Source organism: Anopheles merus, chromosome 3L (assembly GCF_017562075.2).
Source record: "Anopheles merus strain MAF chromosome 3L, AmerM5.1, whole genome shotgun sequence".
Classification (NCBI taxonomy): Eukaryota; Metazoa; Arthropoda; class Insecta; order Diptera; family Culicidae; genus Anopheles; species Anopheles merus.
The window spans coordinates 1,214,323-1,229,559 of NC_054085.1; the positions used below are offsets into that span (position 1 = coordinate 1,214,323).

Below are 15,237 nucleotides of genomic sequence, written 5' to 3' on the forward strand. Positions count from 1 at the left end.
TCAGGGAAACTTTAACAAAATTCATAAAAGATAAATATTAACAATCTAGAATTTGTGAATGGTATACTGAGTAGTTCACGATTGCGCTGATTTCTCTGTCAATTTTTTTCTTCAAATATTAATATTAATAGCTAAGGATTGATTAACGCTGCTTAAACGAAATGAACAAATGCGAATAACATGTTTCATAGAAATTGTTTATTGCAATTTGATTCAATTGGCAAATCGTATTTTACCTCGTTTTAACATTTTATTTACTTACATTTTGAGTATCTACGTCCAGCTCAAAAGCTGGTAACTACGCCTTCCCTTCTTCTTCTTCTTTGGCACATCAACCGCTGTCGGTCAAGGCCTGCCAGCACCCACTAATGAAGTGAGCTTGGCTTTCATTGACTTATTGTTACCATAGCAGGATAGTCAGTCCTACGTATGGGGGCACGGTCTATTTGGGACTTGAACCCATGACGGGCATGTTGTTACGTCGTACGAGTTGACAACTGTACCACCAGACCGGCCCCATGTACCGGCTTTCCTACCCACGTATATTATCCAAGATCCATTGCAAATACTTGCTGATAGCAATGTACTGTTCTGGAACTGAACAGTAGCTAATGCCCGTCTGCAACCCGTAGAGCAAGTATCGGTTTGACTTCTTCTCTATGGCCTGTATCGCCGATCCTGGCTGATAATCATTGCATTGCGGCGATCGGGAAGGATCGTTCATATTGCGAGCGCAAATGGTTCTGCTATCGATCTGCTTCGACGCTTCGGATGCATAGCTAGATGCTTGAAATTCGGCGCGACACTTATTCAAGTCGATTGCTTCCAGCAGTGCTCGTTGCAGCATTCGCGCGTCAGATCCACTCTCCTTCCAGCCCGTCATGATGTACCGGTTGTAAAGACGTTCACGCTGCTGAGGAGTGACCGGCAAACAGATCGACTCAATATGATCTCGCCGACCAATCACAGCGGGAACGGTTAGCCGGGCTAGTACTAGATTATCTTTGCGAAAAAGTTGCCCTACGGACACCGTCTGCACTCCGGATACACATTGTTCTCGTCCGTCTATGGTGCCGCAGTCCTTTGTCTTGCTCGTATCGTAATCGCCTAGTGTCACACTGATTTCATCCCTGGCAGAAATGTCGCAAAATGCATGGAGATTGAAATTGGAGTGTAATTATGGAATGACCCCTCCACTGTATCTCATACTCACTGTAAATCGACACAATTGGTCGTGAGAACGTAGTTTCGATTCAGCAAGACTCCGTTACAGGGGACGTACTCGGAATCAACGAACGGGTGGCGCAGTGTCACCATCCAAGGATATTGCTTAAAGATGGGTTTACGATCCTCACCGAACTCGTATATATGCTCGTTCCGTCCACAGTTCCCCTGATTGATAAGGCGGATGTTGGGATGTCCCAGTATCGGATCGTCGATTCCACTGTTTGGCGTATTTTCGTATAACCAATCGATGTATTGCGAAGCGTCCGTAAACCCGATGTATTGTTTCAGATTGCACACTCCGGTAGCATCAATAGTATTGCTAAACGAAACCACGCCCTTCAAATACCACCGGTTTTGAAACTGGAAAAACATTCCACCCCCACTGTCTCCATTGCACACTCCAGTTCCTGTAGAGGCAAAATACAATTAAAAATGGGTTAACATGGGTCCTGCGCACACCCAGCCAGGTGACATACCATTTTTGTATCCGGCGCAGAATGCTTTGGAGTACAGCAATCTTCCAAAAAATGCCCGATCACTCGCTAAACACGTCAGCGAATCGACTACCGGCATGAGTGCCTCGTTCAGGACCGCGCCTAGCCGATTCTCTTCCGAAAGTCCCCATCCAACTACCGTGCCCGATTGGTCGTGGACACTCGGCAAGACGAACCCATCGTCCCGCTTCCAAAGACACACCGGTTGAATGTAATCATTGAAAATGATGGGAATTTCCACCCGCAGGATGGCGATGTCATTCTCGAACGTGGTCGGCCGAAAGCCCACGTGCACTATCGTTTCGATCACGCTGAACTCTTCCGCATGTTCCTCCGCATCGTTCGACAGATTGAACCGGCCCATCTTTAGCTGCAAATTTTCAGTTGAAATTTTCCGTCGGCTTGCCGCAAACGTGACGCAGTGTGCCGCTGTTAGCACCAGATACCGATGCACAATACTGCCACCACACGCATACTCGAAACCATCGCTATTGATGCCCCGCTGATAGAGCGCTACATGCCACGGCCAGTCACCGGGGCGCGTGGAATATCCACCCTTCACTAGCCCTTCGCGCTGGGCCAAACGTTTTCCACATTCGTTATCATTGAAGTCTTTGATTTGTAGCTCATCCTGTGCGAAACTGTAGCAAACATTGTGCAGTAACAGTATCGCAAATATACCAGCCAATTGCCACGGCACCGTTTCACGAATCATGCTACGATCTTCTCCGACGCACGACTGACTTCGTACTGCCCATACGTCAAGTAGTGAAGCTTGATTATCGGTTTGATCGTTGCAAAGGTTACGAACCTTGGGGAAATACAAAATTTACTTGCTGTACAGGTTTTTATTATGGGGTCAAAAGAAAAGAAGCTTATGAAAAAGCAAATGTTTTGAAATTTACATTTTAGAGAAATATTACATTCACTTTTTTTAGCACATTGCATTTTGCAACTGACAAAGCATGTAAAGAATTCGGTAATGTTACAAGGAGTGTTGCTTGCAAAGAGAACAAGGGAAGGTACTTTGCGTGCAACCTATACACGTTCTGCTAATGCAGTTCCGTCGACAGGGCAGACATTGTTTTGTTTGAAAGTACTAAGAATGTTTCTTTTCTTCCTTCATAGAAATAATCAGGTTTTGGTGCATCGCTTGTCCAACGATGCGTTGGTTTGCTCCCGATGATGACTTTGAACGGCATTGAATAGGACTGCAAGCAGCTGAGCAACAAGTGCTTCCAACATTGCTTTAACAGTTCCCAACCATTTTAATTTAATAGTATAGACATTCACACACATCCTCATCTCTTTCTTCCAATGATGGGAGATCCCATCGTACTGGTGAGAAAACAGGGAACTTTGTTCTCACGGCGATGTAACTGCCGGCTCCTACGTCATCTGAAATTCATTCAAACGGTAGCGGTTTTATTTCAAGTAGCTTCACTGCTGAAGATTTATTTGAAAGTGCTTTACGTCTCTCTAAACCTATCTTCACTCTCATTACATTTCAAGAAAAGCTTTCATTTACTTCGGTGACGCTTATGCCTTTTATCGATCTGCACATCTCACTCGACATGTTTCATGTTTCGATAATGGTTTGGCATCGGTGAGATGCAACATTAGCTGGTTTTATTTCATGGTTTGCTTCAGCACAACTCTGGTACTGTTCACAGTGCACTAGCAGTTGGCGCATCGGTTCCTTTCATGTTTACTGTTCGCTCAATCAACACTCTGCATTCCTCGTTGGCGACAAGGAAGTTATGAGTGTAATTTTAGTTATTAACCATTTATCATTATTTTTATTATTATTATTATTATTTATCTATTTTTCCGTGTCTTTTTTGTCCTGCCAAACCAATATTTCCACAATTTCGACTTTAATCACAGTTTTCAAGTCAAATTTCTTTGTCAAATGTGTTTCTGTTTCCTTTGTCCAGATTTTGCATCCTACATGTGATAACTTCCGCAAAAGATGAATTCCATCTGCATCAACCTTCGTGTTATGATTATGCGCATCCAATGCAATCACCGTATTGGTTTTGGGTTCTCTTTTTTAGCTCGCACTAAAATTCCATTGCACATCGTTTCATGCATTATTTTAACCAGTATCATGGTTTGCAGTGTTTTGACATCTGTATCAGATTGTTTTTCGTTTCCTGCCTTACACTTACACATCAGCTTACTTAACTTATTGTTTAATTCACTTGCCCGCTATAGCATGTTTGCGTTTTCGCTTGCTTGTTCTTTAAGGGTTTTGACTAGGTTTGTTTTAAATTCAATTTAAATCTAAAAGATTCCTCAGCAAAAACTTGCATACAGAGAAGACGCATCAGCTGCTTCACAAAAACAGCACCGTTTTCGTTTACTGTGAAGTGGTTTGGTTTCAACTTATTGTTATATTTTACTAACCTTTTTCCCCTCTTTTCTCTTTTTGCTGTCTAATTTGTGTGAGTGTATTTTAATGCTTATGTTAATGAGTTTTACTTTCGTGTTCACCATCCTTATCTGACCTGCATCACCAGTCTGCTTTTTCGATTTTTTTGTCATTACATTACAATCATTTTGTGTATAGTCTAGTTGCTTCAGATACCCCTTCTGTCTCACGAAACTATTGCACAAATGGTTTTACTTTAACCGAACTCTCTTACTTCTTCGCAATGCACTATATGCATGTTTTCCGCGCCCTAGGTTTATGTTTTTAATTAACTACACTTGTTTTATTTTGCATGCTCAATTGCTGCGACTTTCCTAGACAACTGTTTCAGCTTACCAGGCGTCCTATACATGCACACAGGCAGCCACTTCCAATCATTATTTGCAAAGTGACGGTTTTAAGGGTGATATTATTAACACACGCGCAACACCATAGAGTAGGGGTTTTACCAAATGATGCTTCTGAAGGACAATTCAAAAGGATAATTTTCTCGCTGATGATCTAGGATCGTGATCGGTATGATCTTACTGCACACTGGACGTTTCCTCGTCGTAGTGGGCAAACTTTAAGAACACTTGCTCTAGTGTTGTTTGGCTGAATGAATATTCCTCTATGTCTAGCTCGGTCTTGGCTGCAAATAGAAACAATTATAATAGGAACGTTGTGTAGGTATAACAATTTTCGCTTACAAAACAACACTCCCTTACCTTTTTCGAGCCTCGAAAAACATTCAGCTAAGGAACTGACGGCTTGTTGCGGTACCGAGTATACTAGCCGATCGGCGAAACTCTCTTCCAAGGTGGCACTCGGAAATAGATCTGTTACAAAGTTGCGCAACGCCATCGAACGATTGTCAATGCAGTTGCTGATAACCGGTGCAATGTGGTCCGTACTTTGGTCGAGTTGCAGCTGCTCCTGGCTGCTGCTCGGTTGGCTTTCGATTGGTGTCTCACTGTACACATTTTCTATGTGCTTCAACTTAATCTCAAGCGTGTAACCAGCTCCGTATAGATTTTTCAGGTGTTGCGTCGACCCGAGACATCTGGAAATATAAACAAAGCGTCATGCATACCTCGCCTCACAGTAGGTCGCATTTCAAACCTACCTTAGCTCTCCTTTGACCATGATTCCTACGCGCGAACATAGAGCGTCAGCTTCTTCCATCGAATGTGTTGTCAGCATCGCGCAACGTTTTCCGTGGAAACTTGCAAGGATAGTGTCCCACAGGAATCTTTTCGACTTCGGATCCATCCCAGTTGACGGTTCATCTAGTAGAACTACTTTTGGAGCACCGACCATTGCCATAGCATAGCTAAGTTTACGCCTAGTACCGCCGGAACAGTGTTGGGTTTGCTTATTAGCATGCTCGTTTATGTGCAATCCCGTGAGATACGTCGATATCAATCTATTCAAATCTTTGCCACGCACGCCTCGAATGCGGGCATACAATTCTAGATGTTCACGAACAGTAACGTTCTTCCACAGAGCGTCGTGCTGAGGACAATAGCCCAATGTCTTGAATGCGTCGTCTTGATTGATAGTGATACTGTGACCAGCAACACGCACCGTGCCACGCGTTGGAGCCGTTTCACCTGTCATGATCTTCATGGTGGTCGTTTTGCCGGCACCATTGTGTCCGAGCAAACCCAGTACCTCCCCTGCGTCCACTCCGATTGAAAGACTTCGCACGGAAACCTTTTTCTTTGGTAGCTCATCATCCGCACAGCAGCAACAGTTGCCACACAAAGATTCCTGTGAGAACTCTTTACGAAGGCTCTGCAGCGATTAATATAAAAAATAAAAAAGTCAGAAAAATTGTCGAAATTTTATTACACGTTCTCCTAAAATGGAAGAACCACCATTTGCTTACCTTTACCAACACTACAGGCTGAGCCAACGGACCTTCCTCCTGTTGCGATTGCTGTGGGTTCGATGTAAGCCGAAACACGCGACTTCGCTCATTGCGAACGTCTTCATCTTCATACTCCCCAGTGCATTGCTCTTCAGTCATAACGTCCTCTTCGCTCTGTGCAATCAAAACGAGGTTAGATTTTTTTTGTTGGTTTAAGTATATATCACGTCTGTGCGAAAGCTTACCGCTGAACGATGAAATAGGTCCCGCATACGACCGCCACTTTTCATCACATCAGATACCCGCAAACAGAACGCCCAAATAGGAATGTGCAAAAGGCACCCGCATGCCATCACAATCACCTCCTCAGTCATGTAGTGGGCCATTGAAAGCTCTGCACATGCGGAACTTAGCCGACAAGCAATATATACCCGATCGACAAAGTATACCGTTGCGTACGGTATGTACATTGGGTTGATCAAGGAAAAAACATAATGTAGTGCAATCGCTGCCTTCACCTCTGAATAATGGAATAACATGTTCAATAATAAAAAATCAGAAATGGTTACAGTTATACATTTGTTTCGGCATAACAAACTTACCAATACCCAACATATCCAGGAACACAACCAATATGAACGGAATCAATCCTACAAACGTTAGTATGTTTGGTAGAATCGATTGGGCTGAATCAGTACGATCAAAAAAGTAGGAGAAACACGTTGAACACAAAATACCAGCCGGTGAGTAAAGAAACACCAACATTCCCAGAGTAATAAGGGCTGGTGGCTGGAAAAAAGGGTGAAGCAGATATAGTACACCATTTACCATCACAAGCGTATGCTATTACAAAGCCACCGTAGCTCACCTGTCGGAATGAAGGAATATCGAATATAAACACTAGTCCAAGCAATGCGGCACAAATAACTAGCATCAGACCAGAAAGCACGATAAAGTACGCCGAAAGGTACAAGGACGAGGAAAGCCCATTCACGCGCAGTTGATTTTTGGCTTTCATCTCACGATCGTACACCATGTCAACGGCTAGTGAGACGGGAATCAGTACAAAGATCATGCCCACAAAAAGGGCGGACGAAAACGTGCCTATATTGAACTCCTGCGGTTGAGCTGTTTGCTGGAACGGATGGGACCACAACTCAATTCGCAATATGGAATCGGTAGAAGCACGATCTGGAGCCGCGGAACCAGATGTTGATGAGGTCGTGCTAAAACTTGTGCTCGAAGGTAAGGGTTGAAATGCAATATCATCCAGAGTTTCGCCATCCGCGGCGTCGTCTTGGTAGTCAAACGCTGACTGCGCATTAGACGTTGGTGCTGGGCCTTTCCGACCACCACCGGCACGCTGATACAGCAGATGCTGAGAGTTAATAGTTGCCGGCGAAAGTTCGGCATACACGCGCAAAAGCGTGTTGCTGATTAGATTCAGGATGATCGGTAAGCTATGCTGAGTGGTATCGTTGTATAGAGTGGTGATGGATACATTAGACCAGGATATAACATTCACATTGAATGCGGCCATATGAGGGGCAATGTCCAGTAGCGAGGAAAAGTTTCCACTGAAATCCTCCGTCACATTAGCCGATCGGTGCAATTCCGACAGGAAGCGACGATACAAATGAGCCGCTTCCTTCGACTGTTGTTGCTGCTGGTGGTGCTTCTGATGCAGAAACGGTGGTATCGGATCATAATGCTTCTGTGATTCACGCTTCTGCTGCTTGGGCTGATGGTGATGGTGATAAAGATAGGCTGCATGAGACCATACCGCAGGATTTGTATTATCGTGTACGGCGATCTTGGTGATGTTGCTCCCGTAGGTAGTATTATCTAGCAAAATGGAACGCATGATCGGAGACAACACTTGTATCGAGTTCAAGTACAGTCCCAAGGCAGTGAATGCCAACGGAAGTATTATCAGCAGATACAACCGCTGAATATCACGAAAAAGAATCGTCAGTCGTAACTTTAGTAAAGCCCCGATTGTACTCCATCTCGATGGGTAAAGTGGAATGTCGTCCAGATCCATCCAGTTAGTTCGATTTTGACTATTGAGCTTCACTGCCGAAGCTGAGCCATGCGTTTGCGTCTGGTCCTCATAGACGCTCTTGGTACTTTTGCTAACTCCATTTCGCGAGGAACGATGATGTTTCTTACGGTGAATTCGTTGAACTTGTGGAGAATTAACGGTGGAGTTTTGCCCACAGCCAACGCCACCCCCACCCATCGACACCGGGTGCGTTCCGGACCCAGCCGTTCCCTGACTAACCCCGTCCGATCCAAGCCCGTTGATGGGAATGATCGTGTCAAACTGCATACGATTATCTTGCAGGGACGCTTTATTATCGGTGTTTTGTTCGTCGAGTAGGGTTTTGGTGTCATTCTTTAACGACTGATAGCTGTTACTGCGTTCCTGCAGCGACAAACTTCTGGGGAGACCGCGAGTTTTCATCACTTTGCGGCTCAAATTTTCCGACACCGGGTATCCCGCCGCTTGTCCATCTTCTTCGTCCTCCTCACCTTCTCCTTCCTCGTCTTCGCCTTCTCCAGTGGTACCGGCCTTCTGTTCACCTTCTCGCTGCGTTTCTAGGTGTAGAAACACCTCTTCCAGCGTTGTCATTGACACCCCGTACGAGCAAATGCCAAGCATCATTCGTTTAGTTTTAATCTCCTTTTCGATATCATCGAACAGAGATACGAAAGAGTTCACCGCGTCGTGTGGCAGGATATAGCTCAGTTCTCGCCCGTGTCTACGGGCTTTCTCTGCTTGCGGAACGTGATCGTTAACCAGCTTCGTGATGGACGTTTCACAGGCATTGGTATCCAATACCAGCGTCAAATGATAACCGATGCCGAACTTGTTCTTCAGAAAGAGGGACGAACCGCAGCAACGCAGTCGCCCGCGGGAGACAACGGCCTTTCGCTCTGCCAGAATGTCTGCTTCATCCATAAAGTGCGTCGTCAGAAGGATCACCTTTCCGTGCTTGCGATTTTGCAGAATCGACCACATGTGCCGCCGCGAGTACGGATCGACACCGGCCGTAGGTTCGTCTAGAATGATAATTTTAGGATCACCAATGATGGCTATGCCGACGGAAAGCTTCCGTTTCTGACCACCGCTCAGATGCTTCACTCTCGTCTCTGCCGTATCGAACAAGTCGATATCACGCAGCGTTTTTTTCACTTCACTGTCAACCAGTGATGGCGGAATACCACGGACGGCCGCGAAGAAGTACAAGTGTTCTTTGGGCGTAAGCGTTTCGAACAGTATGTCGTGCTGCGGGCACACTCCCGTCATGCGCCGGATCATGGTCATATCATTGGGATCGCGCACATCATACCCGAAGATGTATATTGTACCGGAAGTGGGTGACGTCAGTCCAGTAAGAATATTAAACAGCGTACTCTTGCCTGCCCCGTTATGGCCGAGTATAGCCGTTATCTGTCCTTCGTAGATTGTAAGGTTAATACCGTTGACGGCATTCACTGCCGGTTTACGACATGAGTGAAACGTCTTGTACAGATCCACTATGCGGATTGCTTCCTTTCCGCGCATCTCCCGAGACACTGGTTCCACATCGCGTGCCTGATCCTCGAGCGCATTGTTGAACGAATTGGCCGACTCGCCATTTAACAGCGGTACTTTTGGCACTTTTTTCTTGCACCAGTAGTTCCGGTTAAAGCAGAAGCAAGGCCTCTGCTTCGTACCATGATCCGATGGAATCACACAGTCGAAATAGAACGCCAGTGCAGCGTACAACAAAATATCCACAACGAGCATCAGGATGGAACCACCGATTGGGATGCCGGGTCCAGTCCAGAGGTTGTGCAGCGTTACACCCTGTCCAGATATGTCGAGCACGAGTATTTTATCCATTGCTAGTGCAAATCCCGTTGGAGAAATAAGTGACACTGTCCATAATGCTGCCGAGGTATGCGTATCGTCGATGAAAACTTGCAAAAATACAACAGCGACATAATATTCACCGCAAAATTGCCAAGTATGCCAGCGGTCTGGAAAAGAATAGATTCCACAGTTAGTATACAGCAGCATAGTACAGTTTAGCATCTTGCCCACTTACCCGCGAATTGTCAAAGAACGGTGTTATCATAAAGCCAATCAGAATAACCGAAAAGCTGTATAACAGAATAAGGATAAACACGGGCAGGTAGTTGGTATGCTGAAAAACTCCCAATGAAAACACGAGAATTACGGATACAAAGCTCAGAAATGTTACAAAGACCGCGTAAATGATGAACCAACCGCACCTGAAAGCAACGAAGCAACGATACAGTATTTAAAAAAAACGGCGCAACTAAGCATAGATGATGCAAAGCATGAACTAACTTACCAAAAGACGGAATCTCGCAGCCCCATAATCTTTAATCCTTCCTTTATGTGGTTCTCCTTCTCGCCGACGATCAGGATCAGCAGATATGTAATGAATTGCGACAAAGCCATCACCATGTAGATCGGAATGACCAGCCTAAATGCGACCATCCAATTGCCAGTGTAGGCTTCCTTGGGAAACATCTCTAGCGTAATATGAGGTATCTGCAGTTCTTCATTTTGCGTCACGATCCGGATCTTGGTGTAATCGAGCAGAGTTTGTAGCGCAATAAAGCCCGAATAGTAGTACTGGTTCACCGGGCAGGAATCACCGGTTTCGATCGGTATTACCGCCGACCAGTAGCTATCCGATTGTCTGCACGTTACCAGAGAGGAGTACAGCTCCGTCGTTGAGGGTGTCACAAAAAACGATGGATTCGTGCGTATTTCGTACCTCAGCGGACCGAACAACGGGTCATCCGTGTGGAATATCAGCGCCAAGGGCATCTTGCTCGGGTCGCGCCAGTAGGCTGCTAGCAATTCTTCCGGCGATTCATACACCATCCACTTGATAGGATGTATGCCTGGTTGGTGCCGTCGATTCGACATCCATAGTTCGTTCACCTCACTCAGAAAGGGAATCGTAGTAGACGAGTTTGGCTGCGGTAGCACGGCAATGGTATGGGCTTTATGGTGCTGAAAATGTTCGAACAGTGTTGCTGCACCGCGCGGCTCCGTGATAGCGGGAAAATTTGGATTCGGTATGAGAATTTTCAGTACAATCAGAGTACCCAGTGTGTAGAGGGGCAGGAATACTTCCGCTATCGTTTTTCGCGAGTCTCTGATTTTCAGCTTGAAATTACGAACCAAAGTTGCGCCAAGCTGCTGACAGAAGTTGCTACTGTTCATAAGTTCCTTTCCCATGGCTGAGTGGGTTGTATGCTCGGCACACAGTTACGAAGAGTGGTGTGAAAAAGGGGTACGTTTGTCTACGACGATTGCTTCTCGTTCTCGTTGTAATACTGTTGAAGTAGCAGCTGGTCTTTTGGGAAATGTGGAGACACGGCGATGAGATTCGCTACGGATGACATATGATAATGGGTTGCCGTGGTTTGAAATTACTGTTTCTTACAATACTGCTGCTTCCATGTTCTTGCCTCGCTCGATTACAAAACTTCGAAGGAAAGAAAGTAAAAATATGAAAACATGAAGATTATGAAGATATGAAAATGCTAGATTCCTAGGTTGTACAAGCATCTATAAATATACGTAGAATGCCCCTGCGTTTATTTTAATGCACTGCTTTCGTATCATACACTAACGTCCCAAATCATACTAAACTAGAAAAAAATGCAAAGCATTCTTAGATAAATAACAAAAAATCCACGTGCCATTTGTTTACACTTTACCACGCGGTCGTCCGTTTCGCGTGGTTGCCATAAAATTTCCTATCCCATACACTTATTGCCCGCCAACGCAACCGGTACTGTACTATAATTTTTCGCACTTCACACAAACACAGACGCGACCAATGCAAGCCTCCCTTTCACCATTCACACCCGGTGAAGCTCCGTCGTGCCCTCCCCAACAACTATCTTGACATTGCTTGCCGATGATGGGATGATTGAAAAAATTATCGATTTTTCGCTAAGTGTCAAACACTTCCGGATGTCTCAAACGCGCCCACGGCAAATGAATTTTCAACCATGTCTATCTTATTGCACGGTGCGCCACCAAGAAAATGGAGCTTATTTAATGTCGTTTCTATTAATTGTACCACTAAAAACTCACCAATTTGTTGGGTCTGCTACGTGCTGCGTGCGCGCAGAATAGGAATGCAAGCTTAACGATTATTTCGTTAGCTGGTACAAAGAAACACAAAAAATGTTGATTTTCTTATCGGCCGAAGTGTACCTGTCTCACTATAGCTACTGCAGCTCCAATTTTAATGTGTGCATGTTCATTTACTATTCTGCACCCGTAATTGCCTGAGACTGACATTAGAATATAACTGATTCACTCTTTTCCACTGCTAGCAAGCGATGCTCTTTTGGTGACCTGCAGTATTGCAAATTTTCCGTCGGAAGTTTTCTTCGCTTAAATGTCGGAAAACAGCGCGACCCCCGTTGGTATTCGTTGAACTGGAGATGATGATGATCGAATGAAACACGGCAGGAAACCTTCCCGACGCCAAACTAACTAGAAAACACATCCCACATCACGAATCACTCGCATACAGGACATTTTCACTGCCGATAGCTTTTCTTCTCAGGACACACAATGACAGAACACCATTACCCTCCCCTACCAGGTTTTCAATTTTCCGAGCCTCCCCCTTTTGTATCATAGCGGTGTCAAACGGTGCCTGAGAATTCTCACAAGCGTTCTCTGGTGGGGAAATTTAAATAGAGTATTGCAATCGTTTGCAGTTTTCCACCGAAGAAATTGTAACCGATAATTCGTCGTAATATTCAATTTGCACTGAATCTACAAGCTCGGATGGTATAACAAATTGTACCAAACCATAAAACGACCATCCCATACATTCTTTGAAATGATTGTAAAATCTAAATTACAAGTTTTACAGATAATCGAAAACTATTACAAAACGTTTACAAAACCGTGCATAACACATTACTACATGAAAAATAGTATTATTAAAATTACATTCCAATGTATTATTGGAGAAACGTGCATTTCCATTCTTGCATCAGTAGGAAGGATGTTTATCCTCACTGGAACGATGGTGGTATGACGCATGCGTGCGCATTAAAGCTTTAGTATAATATTGAATACATTTTGGTGGTCGCGCCGTTATTGTCCATTATGCCGGTTGCCAAATGTATGAATATCCTGTTATGTTAAGAGCAAACTCGAAATACAACTTGATGCCAATAAGACAACGTACGGATAACGAACACGTTTAACTTGGTAACTGCACGACATATATTCGATTACACCAATTGAAATTATAGTTTCCATAACGTTAGATACTTTATTTATTTTTCATATATACAAATAAAATACAGTACGACCCATGAGTTATGTTTTTATCTTCTGAATGATATAAGATTTTATTTTTTCCTATCAACCAACCCTGCACATAAAAACTTTAAATCTAAGTTTTTTAATCTCCTACATTGCTAGTGTTTAATCCTTGACTAGCGAAACTATAGGCTATAATGTATCTACAATCTGCTACACGTACATAGTTCATCAATTAAAATAATACCTATGCCGTCAAAACTACCTATACTGTTTGGTATAAGGATTTATGGTTTTGAATTACCCGAATTTATAATATCGATTTAAATTGGAAAGTGAGCAACAAATATAAACAGTTGTAATGCTAAAACAAATATTAAGAGCTCGTATCGTAAATGCTTGAGCTTAGATGGTCGCTCTGCGATATCATGACTAGGAATCGATTCCGTATGACGTAGAATTAGTACTATGCCCATAAGCTCCTATTCATGCAGAAATTACTTTGGATGAACTTTAAAAAATGACACATTTGGTTTGTCTCACTTCGAATAATCGTTGTTTGGTTCACTTTCTGTTTCGTGTTTTATTTCATCGTAGAATAGTGTCATGGTGAAGGCGTCAGGTGCTGTTCCTTCATTCTGCCCCAGAAGGAATGTTTTCGTAGCTTTTCCCCTTTAGCTCCATCAGGGCCGTGTGTATCCGGAAGTGCAACCGTGACTCTAGTGAATATCCACTGTAATTTTTCCTGCAAACAAAAACAACATTAGTTTTGACCAAAGCGTGCACCATTGTGCTGACTTAGCTTACTTAGCATCCTCTAGAGCTAGTATGGCTTGATCTTTGTTTCCTTGATCGATGTAGATCAATGCCAGTTCTACAATTGCATAAGGTACCAGGTAATGGTCTTCTTTAATATCTTTGTACAGGGCAATCACCTCCTCAAGGCACCTAGAACGAAAGGAACCATATTATCACGTTTTTGGTATCTTTTTGCATATTTACGGAGTTCTATCAAATGTAAACCGTACCGTGTGGCTTGCAGCGGACTGTTCATCTGCCGCAAACAGGCGCCTTTCAAAAGCAACAGCAACGCTTTATTATCCGCCGCATAAATGCCAAACGCCGGGTTTGACTTTGAGTTGACACGTTCGCCGTAATGATTGAGATTCTCCTCCACTATTCGATAGACGCCGTCCGCTAAATGGAAATGTTTGCCCAGTATCTTGAACAGATTCCACACAAACATCAACTCCAACGCGGGTACGTACAGGAACGACTGCTGAGCGAAGAACCGTTCAGTCTTTTTACAGGCAAACTTCTCCATCGGCAATGATTTGCCCGCTATCCGTTGCTTGTACTTTGGCACTTCTTTCATCAGTGTGGCGATTGTCCGAATCTCGCTCGAATGTAATTCCTCCTCTCTTCAGCATACACATGATTGATGCCTTCTGATATGTGTAGATCGTGCGCGACCATTTGCTGTTCTCGACAAGGTACGTCGCGAACAGTAACGACTCACGCCAATTGAGCCTTAAACTGCAAATCCAAAATATGTGTTAGTAATATCGTTTTAAAACAACGTGGTACGTGCATTTCTTACCAATTAACCCAAAGCAGTTCCCAAAAGCACAGATGATGAAACTGTGGCCACACGTTTTGTGACTTCCAAGATTTCTTATACCATTTAAGCGCATCGTCGAGATTGCCCTTCATGAACTCCAGACGACCTTTGAAGAACAGGAACCAAACGCCGTCCGGATACTGATTCAGCTGTTTTACCAGCAGTTCGTCGCAAAAGCGTAAATCGCCTTCCTTATGCTCAGCACATAACACACAATCAGATTGTACCCAGTAATGTCATCACACACACACCTGTCGAATGCCTTCGCTTTGTGAACCG

The 15,237-nt window shown here is 44.1% G+C and overlaps 2 protein-coding genes across 2 annotated transcripts in view; both read right to left on the minus strand.

The window, feature by feature from the left end:
* Positions 1-442: 442 nt before the first annotated feature.
* LOC121598629 lies at positions 443-3,361 on the minus strand. Its single transcript, XM_041925746.1, has 3 exons — positions 1,704-3,361; positions 1,214-1,634; positions 443-1,130 (listed from the first exon to the last, which is right to left on the minus strand). Exons 1-3 carry the CDS (start codon positions 2,434-2,436, stop codon positions 533-535), a joined length of 1,752 nt encoding a protein of 583 aa, XP_041781680.1. The 5' UTR covers positions 2,437-3,361; the 3' UTR covers positions 443-532.
* A 99-nt stretch (positions 3,362-3,460) lies between these two features.
* Positions 3,461-15,237, minus strand: part of LOC121598692 — a 22,476-nt gene continuing 10,699 nt past the window's right edge. The window contains 14 exon segments of the mRNA XM_041925905.1: positions 3,461-4,786; positions 4,863-5,197; positions 5,261-5,931; positions 6,026-6,181; positions 6,253-6,527; positions 6,610-6,796; positions 6,876-9,982; positions 9,985-10,036; positions 10,105-10,291; positions 10,375-11,301; positions 14,145-14,285; positions 14,366-14,702; positions 14,770-14,873; positions 14,938-15,064. Of these exon segments, the coding sequence (XP_041781839.1) occupies positions 4,680-4,786; positions 4,863-5,197; positions 5,261-5,931; positions 6,026-6,181; positions 6,253-6,527; positions 6,610-6,796; positions 6,876-9,982; positions 9,985-10,036; positions 10,105-10,291; positions 10,375-11,301; positions 14,145-14,285; positions 14,366-14,702; positions 14,770-14,873; positions 14,938-15,064 (6,713 nt within the window). The 3' untranslated portion in view covers positions 3,461-4,679.

Excerpts from the sequence above, each read along its gene's own strand:
- LOC121598629 (XM_041925746.1), bottom strand. The coding sequence starts at position 2,436 with ATGATTCGTGAAACGGTGCCGTGGCAATTGGCTGGTATATTTGCGATA. Across the intron at positions 1,635-1,703 it reads CTGCGCCGGATACAAAAATG|GAACTGGAGTGTGCAATGGA; the intron begins GTATGTCACCTG and ends TTGCCTCTACAG. Across the intron at positions 1,131-1,213 it reads ACCAATTGTGTCGATTTACA|GGATGAAATCAGTGTGACAC; the intron begins GTGAGTATGAGA and ends CATTTCTGCCAG.